Raw genomic sequence first — 18,743 nt, 5'->3', positions numbered from 1 at the left:
GCACGGGTGAGGAGGGGTGGGGGGTTAGACGGGCGGGGGGGGGGAAATGACACGGCTTTTTTCTGTCAATGGGAAAGGTGCCAAATGCCAATTGCTAGTGGATTGCATCGGCTTGGAAAAAACGCGCGTTGACCCACTAGTTTTAGTGGGAAAGGGGCATTACAGCTACAAATCAAGTCAGAAACCTTGGTGTAATTATTGACTCAGACCTAAAATTTGATAGCCATCTAAAGTCCGTCACTAAATCGGCTTATTACCACCTAAAAATATAGCCAGAATAAAGGGGGTCTGACTCAACAAGACATGGAAAAACTTGTGCATGCATTCATTTTCAGCAGATCGGACTATCGCAACGGTATATTTACAGGTCTTGATAAAAAATCAGGAATCTGCAGCTAGTACAGAATGCTGCAGCCAGAGTCCTCACAAATACAAGGAATTTGGACCACATTACACCTGTTTAGAAATCGTTACACTGGCTTCCAGTGAGTCAAAGAATAGACTATAAAATACTACTGCTCGTCTACAAAACACTTAATGGCCTTGGACCAAAATACATGCTTGATTTGTTAGAATCGTATGAAACATCTAGACCCTTAGGGTCGTCTGGAACCGGTCTCCTGTATGTTCCAAGAACAAGAACCAAGCACGGTGAGGCAGCATTTACTTATTATGCTCCTCACCTCTGGAACAAGTTACCTGAAGGTCTGAAGTATGCTCAAACTGTTAGCTCCTTTAAATCAGGGCTAAAAACGATTTTGTTTAGCACTGCATATCCATAACTGTCTATATATTTCATTCTATTTGCTTTCTATTCTTATCTCCATTGCTGATTTCAATTATTAGCAGTAGTAGTAGTATTTGTTTTTTTATTTATTTTTTATTCGTTATTAAATGCGATTTTTATGTATAATTTTATTTCCTATTTGGATTGTCTATTTTTTTTTTTTTTTTTTTACTTTCTATTGATTTTAATGTGATTTTTATGATCTTCCTGTGATGTAAAGCACTTTGATTTTAATGTGATTTTTATGATCTTCATGTGATGTAAAGCACTTTGACATGCCTTGTGTTGAATTGTGCTATATAAATAAATTTGCCTTGCCTTTGCCTTAACTGAAGATTTGTATGTTCTTTCACATCTTTACCAGTGAATTTGGCACCAGGGACATCATTTTCGAACAGAATTGGTAGGTTTAGCTCAGTAAACATCTTGTTCATACACTATTTCCATTCATTTCCTATTGGGGACAAACGGTCGCGTGTTCCCCTCCATAGCAACATTAGCTAATATCATGAGTATTAATGAGTGGAAGTGACGTGTAGCGGGCGGTACGCCATTCAAATTGCATTGTGTAAAAAAAATTTCTGAGGATTGAAGTCAAAAGCTGAAACAAATCAACCTGTCAGGAGTCAATGTTTCAAAAAACAAATCGCAATACGCCCAAAAAAAAAATACAAAAGGATTCACTGCATCTAACACTAATGTATTGTCATTTTTAGAATTATTTTGTTGAATTTGACTGTGTACATAAAAATTTAAAAATGACTTTCAGTTCACAGCTCACGCAATGTGAGGCAAAAAAAAAAAAAAGAAAGTTCAGCTCACTATAATGAAGATGCTGCTGGAAGCAATCAGCGTGGCTGAATTTCAAGATGTACAAGAACGGGTATGGGGGGCACCAGACTTTGCTTTAAAGCACTCTCACATTTGTATGATGAGGCACTAAAAAAGTACTCTAAAGTGGCTAATATGAGTGTTATTTAGCCTATTTACAAGTATTAAAAACATGTGAGCATAGACTTCATAACCTATTGACATAACACAGGAAACGGGGCCGATTCGTATGGGGCGTATTTTCAAACTTCAAATTCCAATATTTTCATACCAAAGCTGCTGCCAACCTAAAACCAAAACAGGCATCTTCCTTAGCCAAAAATGAGTCTCCATGAGCAGCGGCATCAAAAAAATTCAAAGTCGTTCCCTTATAAAATCCCGATTAATTATTTTTATTTTAAGTTTTCAATAGCTAATAAATCACTCAGTTTAACATCAGAAACTTAAAGGGTATGAAAAAGCAAAGGGGGTGTGAGACATCAATAGAACCGTTATGTGCCAAGATAACAAATATTGATAAAGTTAACAAAAAAATCAATCACATTAATGAGCAATTATCGAAAATAGATCGAAAATGACGAACATTTCCGAAAGTGTTCCGGAAACAGCCGAATGGGGCGGAGACGTCATAACAAGGAAACAAAAGGTCGAGGCAGGTGCCATCGTTGTTTATCGACGAGAGAATTGCGTTCGTGTTTTATCAAAAAATCGCTAAAATGGTTCAAACCTGTCATGCTATGTGGTTTACAAATAGCCATTTGTCGCAATGTAGTACCCATGGGTTCCCAAACGCGAGAAAAAGAGCTGGACTACGCAGACAATGAGTAAAGTTCGTCAGTGCTAAGAGGGCTAATTTTGCAATTTTACAGAGAAACGGGAACCTGACAAACCAGATGATGTGCCTACAACCTCAAAGAAAACAAAATTTATGCTACTTCCCAATCACTAAAGACCCACGAACTGCGAAGGAGTGAATTCGTGACCTGTATGTGAATAAATCGAGTGATTCGAGCATGTCTGTGGAACAGGAATATCAGCTTGGAGAGATCGCAAATCACGGCGACTTAAACGTACATTTGAGACAACAATTCTACCGAAGTTCTGGATTAAAGTCATTTCCGAATATCCCGACATCGCTCGGAGCGCGCTGAAAACTGTGCTACAATTTCCAACATTAGCTTGATGCTAGCTTCTCTCACTCTCCCATCTCGTCTCAACGAAACAAACTCAGCCCTCCCACTGATTCAGCGGGTGAGTTGTATTTTTTCACTGCACTTAAGACGACGGGGCTAAAAACAAATGCTATTTTATATTTGCTGTATTTTTCTGCCGCACATTGCCGGTGTTCTGACAAAGTTGGCATGCGTGTAACGTTAAAAAGGACCGCGAATGCAGCGATTCCTAAGTACACACTACAAACTTTCTTTAAAGAAAGGAATATTAACTTACGTTTGCCATGTTTGGCGCACACAACAACTGCACGTAGCCCTCTCACTTAACGACTTCGCCGTGTCGTTAAGCGTTAATTTATGCCATTTCCGTGTTGCACATGTATGTTTGTGATGTAAATAGTTTTTTAGCACCATTGGATAACATTGAGAGTCCAACTGAATATAAAAGAGGGACACCGGTCCGTGAAAAAAGACCCAAATCACACTGGTCCGTGGTGCAAAAAAGGTTGGGGACCCCTGCTCTAATCCCATTCATATTTGTGTCGGTTGGCAGAGCGCAACCGATGATAGCATATTAAATGATAATTATTCTATACATTATTTTGCGGTCACGGTGTATCAGCTTCACAAAAAGAAATGCAAAACATACCATTTGGTGTTTCCCACACGAACTGTTGTCGGGGTTTCATCAGTGTGATTGCTCCCCTCAATGATCCTTTCATTAGGCTGCATTGGCTTTCGTTTGGGCTCAAATTGATAACCCAAAACACCAAAGAAAGGTTCATAACTCTCCTCGTCACCATTAGAAGAATGTTCGTTGCATCGTATTCGTCGCTGCAACTAGAAACGTAATTGTCCGCCATCATCGCCGCCATTCATTACTAAAGCCCTGAGCCGGTTGTTTCCTTGTTTTGATGTCACGCCCACAATCTGCCAGGTTTCCGGGATCTCGGGGGCGGGTCTTTTTAGCTTGAAATTGACCCAAATTTCTCTCATTTTCTTGGTGTTACGATGTGTGTAATTACACAAAGTGACATGATATGAATCCAAAAGGCATTCGTTTATGGATAAATGATGGAATATTAGCATTTCCCCAGGTGTTGACATACACTTTAATACTTGAGGAAAACGCGCAGAATCAATTGTAAATAATATGTAAATAGGTTATTAATAAATTCTATATACAAACACAACTTTATAGAATAGAGTGCCCCCTTATAACCATTATGCACTATATACTGTTAGCGAATGAGGCTAGTGGCCGCCTGACGTAAACAGAGCTTTTCCGGCAAAAATTCTTGTGAATAACTGCTTAAATCCCCGAATTCTTCATAGATATGGACATAAAACAGTCTCGATTCTTGGATAAAAGCAAAAAAAAACGTGCAGTTCGCATTTATTTTATGTAAATATATTAATATATAATAAATAAAACTATGATGCTGGTCAGTAAGCAAATTAGCAGCCGTCATTTCTAAACAAAGAAGAAAATTCCTGCAAATAAATGCTTCAACCAAGCATTCATGGTACTAAAAATATAATATTTACCTTGAATCCTTGAACAAATCACTCCTGAGACAATCCTTCCTGTTTGTATGCGGTACAGCTTTTAAAAATCCAAGCTTCAATCCAGTTTAGACATGAGCGTGTGCCGTCTTCGCCTCACTTCCAGCCATTTTCACCAGTGCAACCCCCTTCGCTCCCGGCCGTTTTACTGGATTTTGACTGATTTTGCAAGGCCCACAGAAAATTCTGTTCTATTGCTATATAAACATGGAACCCACCAAAAGAAAGATTAGACTATCTTCTTTCAGCAGGAAAAAAAATTATTTCATATCTTTTTCCATTCTTTAGAAATCAGCATTAGAAAATAGCTTAGTTTGAGCAATTTTCCATAACACAGCTATTTTTTGCTTTAGTTACATCCCAAACATCAGAATAATGTTTTCCTTCTACAAAGTAACATAAATAACAAGACAAATAGAGCTTTTGATAGCAAAGTAACAATTTATTTACAAACAACTAAACTACTGAACTGAGAGATGACACTGTTGTGGCCATGACAGCCGAGGTAAACTTTTCCCACATAGCCGCCCGTCTCATGAAGATTTTTTTGAGTCTTTCTTTTGTGGTGACCACTGCCTCGTGGCGGAGTTCGCCTGGGGAACTTGTGTTCCTGGGGGGGGGGACTGGTTTGGCCATGCGCGTTTCTGGCTGAGTCGCAGGACACTGGAGCGTGCGGGGGACACGAGCGGCCGAGCACGACGGCGCTGGCTCTGCTCGGCGTGCAGCACGGACTCAACGGCATCGTCCGCTGCACTGGTTGTCCCGGTCGTTCTGCTCAGTCATCCAGCGCCTGGCATCCCGGGCGTCCTCTAGGTTGTTCTGCTCAGTCATCCACCGCCTGGCATCCTGGACGTCCATTCGGTCATCTTCCGCTGGCGCCCCAGCCGTGGGGCCCGGCCATTCGTTTTGTTGAATCGGGTTCAAATTACCAAATGCGCTACTGCCCTCCAGTGGCCAGTTTTATTGTTTTAACATGGATTTTCAGCATTGTGCTTTGGAGCTAAATTGCATCAGAACATAGAGATGGCTCTTGTGAAAAAAAAAAACGTAAAAGATACAAATTAAAAATAAAACATATTTATACGTTTTTGGGAGCAAATGAGTTAATAAAACCAAACAGATTGGAAGAACGGGAGTCAAGGTTACATATCTCACGAGTATGAACCTAATTAATGGATAGGCTATATGATCAATAAAAAATAATCTGTATAGACCTATAAAAACGTTCACACTGCAAATTTATAACGTCTTAATCTGATAATTTTTCTTAAATCTATTCGAATAATTTCACCCATCTTGTATAGAGTGTTAAAGACTAGTTATCAGATAACTGGGTAAGATGATTCCATTTACTTTTAGTAAATATTACCATTTGTTCTTATTAAGCCAATACATCTAAAAGTTGGTCATTTTTCACCTAAATCAAGAAAAAATAGCTTTCAAATAATGTTCTGAACAATATCTATTCTTGAATTAAGAACAATTCCGATTTTTTTTTTTTTTTAAGTATATTAATTTAAGATTATTAAGCGTTTTTGTTTCCCATAATTTTTGAGGGAAATTCTAAACCAGGCTGCATAGGAGTTATATTTTTCGCCTAGATCGTCATCCATTGAATATGGAACGCCCTCCGTTGTTAACAGGTGATCTGTCAAATTTTGCACCCCATCAGAAATTGCAACTTTGTGTTAAAAATGGCCGCAAAAACAGGTGTTACATTGTAACCCCTACAAACTTTCTTACGTTCTTACTTAACTTACGTTCGATCATGGATCATGGACGGACATGTAGAAAAGTTCTCCTCAGACACGTTCTGCCATGTTTGCTGCACACAACAACTGCACGCCGCTCTCTCACTGTTTACGTCTTCGCCATGTAGTTAACGATTAATTTACACCATATTCGTGTGGAACATGTATCTTTACGATGTAACTTGTTTATTTAGCACCTGTGGATAAAATTGAGAATCCAACTGAATGTAAAAGAGGGCTTATTCACAGCCATAACAGTTTTGGCAGCGAAATATTATAAGGGTACAAAATTTGTTGTACAATTAGCGTCTTTAGTGGGGGAAATTGAAACTCCGCTCACCATTTTGGCGGTTATCTCTGGCTTTTCATGGTCCAAATTTTCAATCCTTAGTTCTTGCTCAGTAGTTGTTGTCGCTTTTGATAGCTTAGGTTTAAAAAAAAAATTTCGTATGTCTATCTTGCCTCTTCGTTTCTCAGGTGGTTTTGGCTAAGCAAAGCAAATGACCGTCTAAGGTGCTGGTTGTGTTACTTTGTATTTGTGGGTTTCTTGAATAAAATAACTTACTGAAAGGGTTGACGTTTTTTACTGACCGATATTTAGTTACAGAACAGAAGAGACGAATCATCAACATTAACTGTTCCTGGCGGGCTTTTTATCAGCTGTCTCGAGCTCGCTGCGTATTTCTGACTTCCGTGCGCTGTGACGAGCAGATTACTAATTACATTACTAATTGAACATGCAGATACTATTTGCTCATATCATTAAAATAGTCACAAGATCTGTTCGAAAAATAATTTTGACCCATTATAATTTTTTTTGTCCATTTCATTCATTTTTGTTGTTTTATTGCTTTACAACTTATATCGACAATATTTTACCGGAAAAAAAAAATATTTCAAAATCAAATATGGGAAAGTCAATTACATGCAATGACACTTTATGGCCACCTGGGGTCCTGGCCCCCCCTTAATATTCGCTTATGTTTATAAGATATTTTTTAACATACACAAGAAATACAAACCATGTTAATCATCTCTTAACTATCCAAAAATTAACATTTGTCTTAAAATATTTACTATTTATTTATACTATTATTACTATTATAATCATATTTTGAGACGATTCGACTATATACAACAATTTGGCAAAGCACAGATGACGAGAAATTAGTTTTTTAATCCGCCGCCTAGCCACGCCTACCATTATAGGGCTCTAGTGTCCCCAACAGGTGGATGACGTCGGCAGGAGAATGGTTTCTTCTGTTTTACTATTCAGCCCATTGAGGGGTAATTATACATCACGAGGAAAATGCGATGAAGAGAGCCGCAAAATGTCATTGTTTCAGACTCTGTGCTCCAATATTTTTAAAGGATATTCTTTTTATCCAAATATTTTTCCCAATTGCTAAATAAATGGTATGGTCATTACGAATAAAATTTTTGTGCGAAATGGAATATGAAATAATAAAATAGCATTTATTCATTACGACATGGCAAAATTTCTCCATAATGGTCAAAACTGTCGACTTCACCTTTACTGTCGCACCTCCCAAACGCTATATTATGCCGCCGTAGTTAGTCAGGCTTTTGACATTTCCATGTCCCCTGGCTTCGGAGAATGTAAACAAACCAAGAGGCGTGACAGCTAGCCGACATGCTAACCCGAACCGAGTGACGTCTCCAAGTCTTATTTTCACTTTTTGAAGGAAAAATCACACAAAACTAGCCCGGACATATCATACTGCCGCGGGGTTGTCGATTGTCTTCACCGATTGGCTACCCGCCCGGCGGAGAGCAAGTTACAGCTCGTTCCCCTGCTACTACGGACAGGAGAGCTCGCAGGGGAAGCAGCTGGAGAGTACCGCCGGACAAACCAGCTGACGTCGGAGGAACACGTAGCTGCCACATGGTCAACATGAATATAATGAAAAATAGTGCTTTACTACACAGCCATTACGTAAATAAAGAGCGGCGTGCAGTTGTTGTGTAGCTAACATGACAGACAGAATGTGTCTGAGGAGATCTTTTCTACCTACCCTTCCATGTTGAGACATAAGTAAATAGTTCTTTATTAAAGAAAGTTTGTAGTATTTTGCAATCACTGTATTCGCAGCCATTTTTAACACAAAGTTGCATTTTCTAATGGGGTTGAAAATTTGACAGAACGAGTATAGTGCTCTCCCGGCGGGGGGATGTGCGACAAACCGCCGGTGTCATCGGCCGAGTGGACAAGGAGCATGTCTGCCACAAAATGCAAACCACCTACGTATTAAAATGATCCCAGTATTTGACAGTATTAAACACGTTTACTCACTTCCTCGTAAGTCCAGTGAGTCAGTTGTTTGCCCTTCAAAATATATGTCTGGCGTTGTAGAGGTATTACTGACAGCATCTGATTCATCCATTGTTTGGCTGAAGGTCGATGATCGGATTTCCATACTAATGCAATGCATTTCTTTGCCATTATTAAACCAAGATTGATAAGTGTATCTGTTCATGTGTTTTGTAATTATGTTCCTCTGGAAAAAATCCCAACAGAAAAAAATTTGGTCCAAATGGAATTTCTTTTAAAGTGTGTATGACACCAAAATGCATGTTTATTTCATATTTCATGTGGTGTTTTATACTCCTGTATGAAATCGACCACTTGGATGTGTGTGGAAGCGATCGTTTTATTGATTCAATTTTTGAATCCCGCACAATGAAAATTAGTTACTTCCTGCTCCAGTCTCGGGTTTAGGACGAATGCGAATGTGACGTCACCCGGGTCAGCATCTCATAATAGAGCATTGCTTTATAGCATGCAGATGGACTGCGGATTCAGCTGATTTTGCGGATTAATTCGTTTATTTTTCCATCACGCCAGTCAAACGGCTGCAGGCTTTTGTAGCTGCAACAGGGGAGAGGCGTGTGAGCCTTGTCGGGTTTCAGAAAGTTCCAATACACCCCGAGACGGCCAAAACAAGTGTGCGACAACTGTGAGACAATTGGACTTACAAGTGAGTAAACCGTGTTTTGTATGATGTCAAATAAAGAGATCATGGCACACATTTTAATACGAAGGTGGCTTGCATTTTGTGGCTGACATGCTCTTTGTCCACCAAGAATGACACTCGGCCGACGACCAGTGGCTTGCCGCCCCCCCCCCCCTCTCCGCCAGGAGAGCGCTATACTCCGCTTATTGCCTCTTCGTGTGCCCGGTGTTCTGTCAAATTTTCCACCCCATCAGAAATTAACTCCTGAGTTGCAAATATTTAAGAAAGTTTCCCGTCAAGTCCAAATTTCAGTCTTAATTGATCAAAGGACATAACATTTGTGTCAGAAATATAGAAATCATCAATTGTTTTAAAGTGCCCACGACAGGATAAAAAAAAAAGTCTTATGGCATTATTATGGGAATTAGAATCATATTTTAAGATGATTCGACTGTTTTCAAAAATTTGGCAAAGCGCGGATGACGAGAAATTAGTCTTTTAATCTGCGGTTTAGCCAAGCCTACCATTATAGGGCTCTAGCGTCCCCAACAGGAGAATGACGTCGGCAGGGTCATAGTTTCATCTGGTTTAGAATTCAGTCCATTGAGGGGCAATTATTCAGAACGAGGAAAATGCAACAAAGAGAGCCGCAAATGTTATTGTTTTAGTTTTTCTACTCCAAAATTTTTACAGGATATTCTTTTTATCCAAGTATGTTTCCCCAATTGCTAAATAAATGGTATGGTCATGACAAATAACAGTCTTGTGCTAAATGGAATATGAAATATTAAAAATGCATTTATTCAGTACAACATGGCAAAATGACTTCATAATGGTCAAAACTGTCCACTTTTTGCACCTCCCAAACTGTATTTTATACCACCAGAGTTTTTTGTCATTTCCCTGCCCGGCTTCGGAGAGCGTAAACAAATCAGGAGGGGTGACAGTTAGCCAACACGCTAACCCGAACCAAGTGATGTTTCAGTCTTATTCTCGGGATTCGAAGCGAAAAATCTAGAGCTGAAACGAATACTCGAGCAACTCGAGTAACTCGAGTAATTTTATTCACATCGGGGAATCGTTTAATTTTGCCAGCTCTAAGCATCACGTTTTGCCCGGACTACTTTTCATGCGGGACAACGCGCTGATGTCACGTGTGTGGAGGAAGAAGCAATAAAAAATAAAATACCTTACTGCAGCCGACAGCTGTTACAAATTGCACCAACGTTGCTAAAAATTACGCCCGCATGTTGCTACAGTGGTAGCATGTAGCGTCTGATGCGTGTCATAGATATCACATGTACGTAGAACTAGATGCGAAATGACCGACTCAGCGGTGTTAATAAAACAGCCGCCATCTTAAAGCAGTACACTTCTCAGCGCTCATAAATAAGATTAACGTTACTGTCATTTGCTCACGTAACGTTATCCCAGCGGAGGGCTAGGTTTCTATTGATTATGACCACTGTATCCGTGGCTAACTCTTACATACAGGCTTTTCTGCGAAAACAGCGCTGTAGAGTGATTAGGGTGTAAGATGAAACTTTATAATGCTAACTGTCAATTTTAGCTCAGTAGTCATTGCTGGAAAAAACACCAAGTAGCACTGGTGCTTAATGTGCTCCAATACAGCACAGCATTTATTTTGAACAGTGCAAAAACTCAAAATCCTATCAGGACTTACAGTTTAGACCAAACCAAATGCGGCCCCTGGTCAAATTTCATCTGGCCCCCAGCCTCTGTCATAAAATCAATAACGTCTGGCCCGCACACGGACTTAATAAATTGGTCAGCAGTACTGCTACCAGCATATGAAGTAGCTTACACACTAAATGTTGCTCCTCATTTACCCACTAAAAGGCAGCAGCACTCAAAGCAACATTACCCTATGTGACCCTATGCTCCCAATTTTCTATAATGGTGACAATCAACAAAAAAAAAGTTGACTGCGACGGCCGACGCTTAAAGGATAGGTGGAAATTGGACTATTTCTTCACTAAAATACGCAACAACTGTGTCTGCCTCATTTGCAAAAAGACAGCCGCTGTTTTTAAACAGTTCAATGTGAGGCGATATTACCAAACAAGACACGCTGACATGTACGACAAGATTACAGGGAAGATACGTAGCGAGAAATTGAAGCAACTTGAAGCTAGTTTAATTTTGCAGCTGCAGTATTTCACAAGAGCCCGAGAGTCGAAAGAGTACGCTACATAGGCTAGTTGCAAGATTGTTGAAATTATTAATAAAAAAAAATAATAAAGCAAATGTGACACACGGAATGGCTTGCTAAAATTTGCTTAAATATATTGTTCTACGTAAAGGACATCAGCCAAGGTCAGCCCCCTACAATTTTACCACACCAAATCTGGCCCCCTTTGCAAAAAGTTTGGACACCCCTGGTTTAGACTCACTTAAAACTTAACTAGAACTTATAGCTTGACACAAGTGGAAATTCAATTGACACGTGGGAAAAACACCTAACTTTTAAGTTATGTGTGCTATCAAGCATAATGAAATTTTTAGGTAAGACATTTTTTATAAACTTTATAAAGTTTTTTGAGTGAAAGCAGTTAATTATTTTTTATTTATTTTTTAGTCACATTTGAGATGCAATTGTTGGCTGTTTTCAACAATGTACATCAAAAATAAAGACATTGATTGACTGAAAATGGTTCTATATTAGATGAAATGTCTTGTTTTCTCATCTATATTTATAATTGCTATTTACCTAAAAAAAAATATACGATTACTCAATTAATCGATAGAATTTTCAGTCGATTACTCAATTATTAAAATATTTGATAGCTGCAGCCCTAGAACAATCACACAAAACTACCCAGGATCATGTCACACGGTGGCGTGGTTGTCAATTGTCTTACAATGTATCACAAAAGTGAGTACACCCCTCGCATTTCTGCAGATATTTAAGTATATCTTTTCATGGAACAACACTGACAAAATGACAATGAAAAGTAGTCTGTGTGCAGCTTATACAATAGAGTTCATTTATTTTCCCCTCAAAATAATTAAAAATATAGCCATTAATATCTAAACCCCTGGCAACAAAAGTGAGTACACCCCGATGTAAAAAATTGAGTACTGCTTGTCATTTTCCCTCCAAAATGTCATGTGACTCGTTACAGGAGTGCTGTCAACATTGCTGCAGAGATTGAAGAGATGGGGGATTAGCCTGTTAGTGCTCAGACCATACGCCGCACTCTGCATCAAATTGGTGTCTATGGCTGTCACCCCAGGAGGAAGCCTTTCCTGAAGACGGTAGGTACACAAGAAAGCGCAAACAGTTTGCTGATGACATGTCAACAAAGCACATGGATTACTGGAACCATGCCCTATGTTCTGATGAGACTGGCGGGCTTTCTTGTGTACAGTCTTCAGAAGAGGCTAAAATAATGACTAGCTAAAAATGTGGCTTGGGAGACTACAACATAACGGGACGAGAACGAGACGAAAATGCCACATTATTTCTGTCAGCGTGACATTTTCATATTGTATGTGGAGTAGGTCAGCTTGCATCGTAGCAGTGTTTGGGTAGTGTCACTTGTGCGAGAAATGCTGCACCTTTCCCTCACTCTCCCCACTGGAGTTGAAAATGTGTTTCAAGCTGGGCTGCGCTCCATCGCGCTTGGAAACACATGGTAATATTTGTTTTCGTATCTTTGCCAGAGAGAATATGTAATGTTGCTTTAGCCTTTTAAGGTTTGTGTTAAACAATATTTCCCACACTAAATATAACTCGTTGCATTAGCATCGCATTTAGGTTAGCATTAGCAAGCATCCCCTAAATACTCGGTCTTTTTTTTTTTCCCATACAGTTTGTGGCTTTTAAGTGGGTTTAATTGAAAATAATGTACTACTTTTCCTGCCGAGTGCGTATTATCATCACAAAGTTGGCATTTTCCTTATAGACGCTACAATATGTGCTTGTCTGTCTATGTTGATACGAAATGGTAAATGGTGTTATACTTCTATAGCGCTTTTCCACCTTTCAAGGCGCTCAAAGCGCTTTACACTATTGAAAACCTTTATTTTTGTACCAAAACTTTTGAATTTTACAGACGAAAACATATTGAGTAGCTCTCGACTAAAACTAAATGAAATTTGTATGAAATTTCATCGACTACAACTAGACGCAGACGAACACATGTTGAAATAACTAAAATATGACAAAGGCAAATAAGTATTTATGTCCAAAAGACAAAGACAAAAATTTAAAGGGCTGCCAAAAACAACACTGCTCTAAAGAGTACAATCATCCGGTGTGCAAAATCTGATGACACTAGCATGGATGAGAGGCAAATCAGTCACACCAACACATATGTGTCTCTTAATTAAATCCTTTTGAGTGAATCCTTGACCACAAACTGAGCAGGAAAAAGGTTTTTCACCGGTATGCTTTCTTTCGTGTATTTTTAAAGAGCTCCTGCAACTGAATCCTCGACCACAAACTGAGCAGGGAAAAGGTTTTTCTCTTGTGTGGGTTCTTCCATGTCTTTTTAAAGTGTGTTTGTTAGTAAATCTTTTTGCCACAAACTGAGCAGGAGAAAGGTTTTTTGCCAGTATGGTTTCTTTTGTGTATTTTTAAGGAGCTCTTGCAACTGAATGCTCGACCACAAACTGAGCAGGAAAAAGGTTTATCTCTTGTGTGGGTTTTTTCATGTCTTTTTAAGATTTGCTTGTCAATGAATCTTCTTCCACAAACTGAGCAGGAAAAAGGTTTTTCGCCAGTATGGGTTCGGTCGTGTATTTTTAAGGAGCTCTTGCAACTGAATCCTCGACCACAAACTGAGCAGAGAAAAGGATTTCCATCAGTGTGGGTCCTTGTGTGTTTAAGCTGCCCTTCCAATTGAATCTTTGACTACAAACTGAGCAGGAAAAAAGTTTTTCGCCAGTATGGGTACTTTTGTGTTGTTTTAGGGCGCTCTTGCGACTGAATCCTCGACCACAAGCTGAGCAGGAAAAAGGTTTTTCGCCAGTATGGGTTCTTTCATGTATTGTTAAGAAGCTCTTGCAAATAAATCCATGACCACAAACTGAGCAGGAAAAAGGTTTTTCACCAGTATGGGTTCTTAGATGTGGTTTTAAGGATTGCTTCTTAGCGTAACCTTTTCCACAAACTGAAGAGACAAAAGGTTTTTCGCCAGTGTGGCTCCTCATATGCATACGTAAAGTATAGTTTTTAGTAAAGGTTTTTCCACACTGAGCGCATTTGCAGAGTTGTCATCAGGGTAAGATTTCTTATGACCATCATCATTGTAAGGTGAGTGTGATGTGGCGCCATTTCTGTCTAATACAGCGATGAAAAAATGTGCTTGCAATCCTTCTGATGAGCTGCTGCTGCTGCTTGGAGGCTCCGCCCCACTGCTGGGCTCACTCGGACAATCTTCACTCTTCAATGGCTCACCAGTCGACCTGGTGATACAGTCCTCCTCTTTAACGTATGGCACCTCCTCCTCCTCCTTGATTGGAAGTTGTTGTTCTCTCTCCTTCTGTTGACAGGGCTTTGGCTCCTCCTCTTTGATTTTGGGGTGCTCAACATCCTCTAATGCCAGAATATTCTGGCTCCTGCCGCTCAGCAACAAGATATTTTCTGAAACCTGCAAGAGACAAAAAAAACCCACTGAAATATTTCATGGACCACCACTGAGTCATCGGCCAGTCTGTTCTTTGTGAAAAACAGACGAGTACAGTGATCCATCGCGACTTTGCAGCTCACCTTGCATGGATTCAGTGCATCGTGGGGTTTTAAAAAGTATTCATCAAAAAATAAAAGTGAAAAAATACCACGGTGTTTCATTTTTTTAGGAGCAAGAGACAGGTTTCGCATCGAGATGAGACCGAAAATTTGGCACCGAAAACTGTCATCCAAAAGTTGCTCAGACACATTATTGTTTTTTGGTTGAAATTTTTTACAGACTGACAGGGGTTAATTTGAGCCGGAACATGTCGGAACTCTTAATTTTGGCCTCCCTGTGTTCCGGGACTTATTTTGGCAGATCAGACAAAATGTATTGCAATATTCCTGAATGGTGGGAAAGAAGGAGAGGAGTCGCTGATGGATTTCTCCACTATATTGTGGCGACAATTAGAAAACAATAAACAAAATACCAGCATACTGCCGCCACATTCGACCGCTAACTTTTGCTTCTCGCCTGTCTCCCCCTCGCTACCCATTACCTCACAGCTCTCCAGTCCCAGTGTCTCTTAAATCGACCGTGCATAATTACGGACATTACAGTATAAAATAAAATAATAGTCTGCATAAATTCATTTACAGAACAAATCCCATGAATTGCATGTTGTTTATAAAAATTTAACGTCATTTGAAAGAGTCGAATTTGTTGATGCACTGGTTTATATGGTTTAGCGATAGTACTACTCCAGATTGTCCCTAGTTGAATTTATTTTTTGGGCTTTTGACCTCAATAGTGAAATTGTAAATTAATTGTATGACAACGTTCTTATTATGCCCTTATTATATTTTCAGGTAGTTCATTCACAACGTCTGAGTGAGACGCCTCTATCACCCTGGTTTGCTGCTCAGCCCTCAGGAACAATCTTGTGTGGACATTGCACCTGCATGGCTGGTTTGGGTGAAACATGTTCACATGTCACTGCTGTAATGTTTGCTGTAGAAACGGCTGTAAAGATGAAAAATGACACTACCAGAACTTCAGTTGCTTGTAGCTGGCTAGCTCCTTCACAAAACCAAAATGTTGAGTATGCCAGATCATCAGACATAGACTTTACAAGCCCAGCAGCAAAAAGGCGGAAATGTGCTGGGAAGTCAGTTAAGTCAGTAACCTCAGGTAAACAGGTACTGCCACCCCCTGAGGATTATACTGACTTTTATCGAAAATTACACTCTTCTGGTGTCAAGCCAGTGGTGCTGTCAGTCTTACCCGATTACTGTGAGGAGTTTGTCCCCAAGACTGTTAAGTTGGACTTGCCGAAACCAATGTCTTCCCTCTTCATGGAGACACATGTGTCTAAGTCATTGGATGAACTTATAGCGGAAGCAAGTACAATTATGACCAACATGAAAATTGATGATTCTCAGGTAAGGCTTAATTTCACTGTCATTGTCGAGTTATAATATTTTAAGCTGTGACCAGTTCAGTGAAAATTTTGTCTTCATTTCAGATCAGTGCCATAGAACAGATGACTAGAGAACAGTCAACCACAAAATCCTGGTTTCTGTATCGGGCCGGCCGTATTACAGCTAGTAACTTTAAAGCTGCATCTCGGACAAAGATAGAAAATCCCTCCAACTCACTGATTCAGAGGATATGCTACCCTGATGCATTCAAATTCACAACAGAGGCTACAAGGTATGATCAAAAATCATAAAGTCCCTTCAGAATAAATGCATTTTTCACAGGTTTGCATTCATTCACATTTTTTGCAGGGGAGGATCATTATATTATCTTATCACAATATTTATATCCATTGATACATATTTTCAGTTTTCATTGAAATGTAGCAGTGACAAACATGAGTGTATTATTTCTAATATTTTTAATATAATTTTATCATTGTAGGTATGGATGCAGTCATGAATGGAAAGTGAGGAAAGACTATGAAATGATCACCGAGACAAAACATAGACAAATGAAAGTGACAGAGTGTGGATTCTTCATCTATAAGGAGTTTCCTTACATAGGTGCCTCACCTGATGGCTTAGTGACGTGTGACTGCTGCGGAGAAGGACTCCTGGAGATAAAATGTTCTTTCTGCCACAATGATTCAACAATCGAATGTGCTGTGCAAGATAACAATTTCTGCATAGAGTCTGTTGATGGGCATTTCAGATTGAAAGCAGACCACACATACATGTACCAGATCCAGTGTCAGCTGGCTGTGACTGGCCGCAGTTACTGTGACCTGTGTTTGTGGACAGGTAAAGAAATGTTTATCCAGCGCATAACCCTGGACACAAAGTTCTCTGCCGAAGCATTGGAGAAGGTTGCCACTTTCTACAAAATGTGCATACTACCTGAACTTCTTAGCAAGTACTTCTCCAATAAAAATACATTGTGTTTGCCAGTTGAAAATGTAGAGAACAAGATATGTTACTGCCAAAAAAGTGACACCAAGAAGACAATAATTGATTGCAGCAGTGATGATTGTAAGATTAAGGCTTACCACAAGGAATGCTGCGGTCTTAAAAATATGCCTAAAAAGGGCTGGTTTTGTCAGTATTGTAAGACATTGCTGAAGAGAACAAAATGTACAAACAAACAAAAAAATAAATAAAATTCTCATATACTGTACCATTGTAAGAAATCGTTTAATCTTTTTTATCAATTTCATTTCCACAGTAAAGCTATAAATCAGTCGGACGGAACAATGGGAGGGCAGGCATTGCAAAGTGCACAAGCAATTGCAACAATTTTATCGAGACATGTCGTTTCATTATTGGCTGATTGAATCATAGTGATTGGAATTACTGAATTTAGAACAGAATTTTTTTTTCGAACCATTCCTATAACTCTTTCTACATGTATCCTGACATTAGCAATTTTTCTAGTTTCTAAAACATCCGTGGCATCCAGCTGAGATTTACTTCTAGTAAATGCAGGAATGTGTAATGTAGCATGTCGAAGGGCAATTGAATTGGCAACATCAAAACCACGATCTGCAAGCATAACGTCACCTCTCTTGAGCTTATCCAGGTAACCTGAATGGTCCGTGACATATTTATCTGATGTTCTGCCCCCCAACCCTTTTGAAATGAAAGATATATGCCCCTGAGGTGTAATACTGATTAGGAATTTTATAGTGTTATGGGATTTGTACTGAGAGTAGGTTTGAGCGCGAGCTTGCAGGTCACTGGGTCTGGCAATAAACAATTCAAAACAATCTATTAATGATGTACAATTCTTAAATTTTCCATAAAAACATGCAGGTAAAGATTGCCGAAGAATATCCTTATCAGGCCAGAATACAAGAGCAGGTACAGCGTACTTATAAAGAAGTTCAATATTTTCCAGGAAAATCCGAGAAACACTTGACCTGCTCAGCTTAAATAAACAAGCCAGAAAGTCATTGTTAATGAAGAACTTCATCTTCAGTAGGCACATGATAAACTGCTGGAATTTTGACACTTTCCTTTCAGTCATGTGTGGTTTCACCTGCTCAAATATCGCCATGAGCACTGCCAGACAGGGAAGTCCAGTGAAGTTGGTCACCTTCGCAGAATTTTCGTCAGTAAAGCCAGACTCATCAAAGCTACTTTCACTCAGCTTTCTTTTCAGTTCAAGATTTTCAGTCCTCAACCTCCGGCATTCCTCCTCAAGTGATGCCATTTCATCCATAGTACAACTCGTTTGGGTCCCCATATCAAGAGGGGCATTGACATTGGGGCCAGCTTCAACAGCCACCTCTACATCCTTTAAGTATATCTTAAATGCATCTTACCTGATATAAAATGACTACTACATTAGTCTGTGGTGATTTTTTGGTGCCCAGTTTTCACGTCGAATTGCAGCCGTCCATTTCGCTATCCTCTTTGGATCCCTCGGAATACGGTAAAACTTCAAGTCTCTCCTTCCATCTTCTCTGTTAGTGCAACCAACAGCCACACACGCCTTCACCATTTTGATTATTAATCTTCAACACACTACATTACCGTCTCCCG

At 39.5% G+C, this 18,743-nt stretch overlaps 1 protein-coding gene across 1 annotated transcript; it reads left to right on the top strand.

Annotated features, from left to right (window-relative positions):
• The first annotated feature begins 15,962 nt into the window (after nt 1-15,962).
• On the top strand, nt 15,963-18,405 carry LOC130928652 (uncharacterized). Its single transcript, XM_057855376.1, has 4 exons — nt 15,963-16,163; nt 16,247-16,434; nt 16,645-17,292; nt 18,222-18,405. The coding sequence occupies exons 1-4, from the start codon at nt 16,062-16,064 to the stop codon at nt 18,403-18,405; spliced, it is 1,122 nt and encodes a 373-aa protein (XP_057711359.1). The 5' UTR covers nt 15,963-16,061.
• Nucleotides 18,406-18,743: the final 338 nt, after the last annotated feature.

The sequence above is a fragment of the Corythoichthys intestinalis genome, chromosome 13 (genome assembly GCF_030265065.1).
Source record: "Corythoichthys intestinalis isolate RoL2023-P3 chromosome 13, ASM3026506v1, whole genome shotgun sequence".
NCBI classification, from domain to species: Eukaryota; Metazoa; Chordata; class Actinopteri; order Syngnathiformes; family Syngnathidae; genus Corythoichthys; species Corythoichthys intestinalis.
This window is presented reverse-complemented; position numbering and strand designations above follow the sequence as displayed.

Bases quoted from the DNA above. Each gene is read 5' to 3' on its own strand.
- LOC130928652 (XM_057855376.1), top strand. From the start codon at position 16,062: ATGTCTTCCCTCTTCATGGAGACACATGTGTCTAAGTCATTGGATGAA. The intron at 16,164-16,246 runs GTAAGGCTTAAT...TCTTCATTTCAG, and splicing joins TGAAAATTGATGATTCTCAG to ATCAGTGCCATAGAACAGAT. The intron at 17,293-18,221 runs GTTTTGTCAGTA...CTTTCCTTTCAG, and splicing joins AATATGCCTAAAAAGGGCTG to TCATGTGTGGTTTCACCTGC.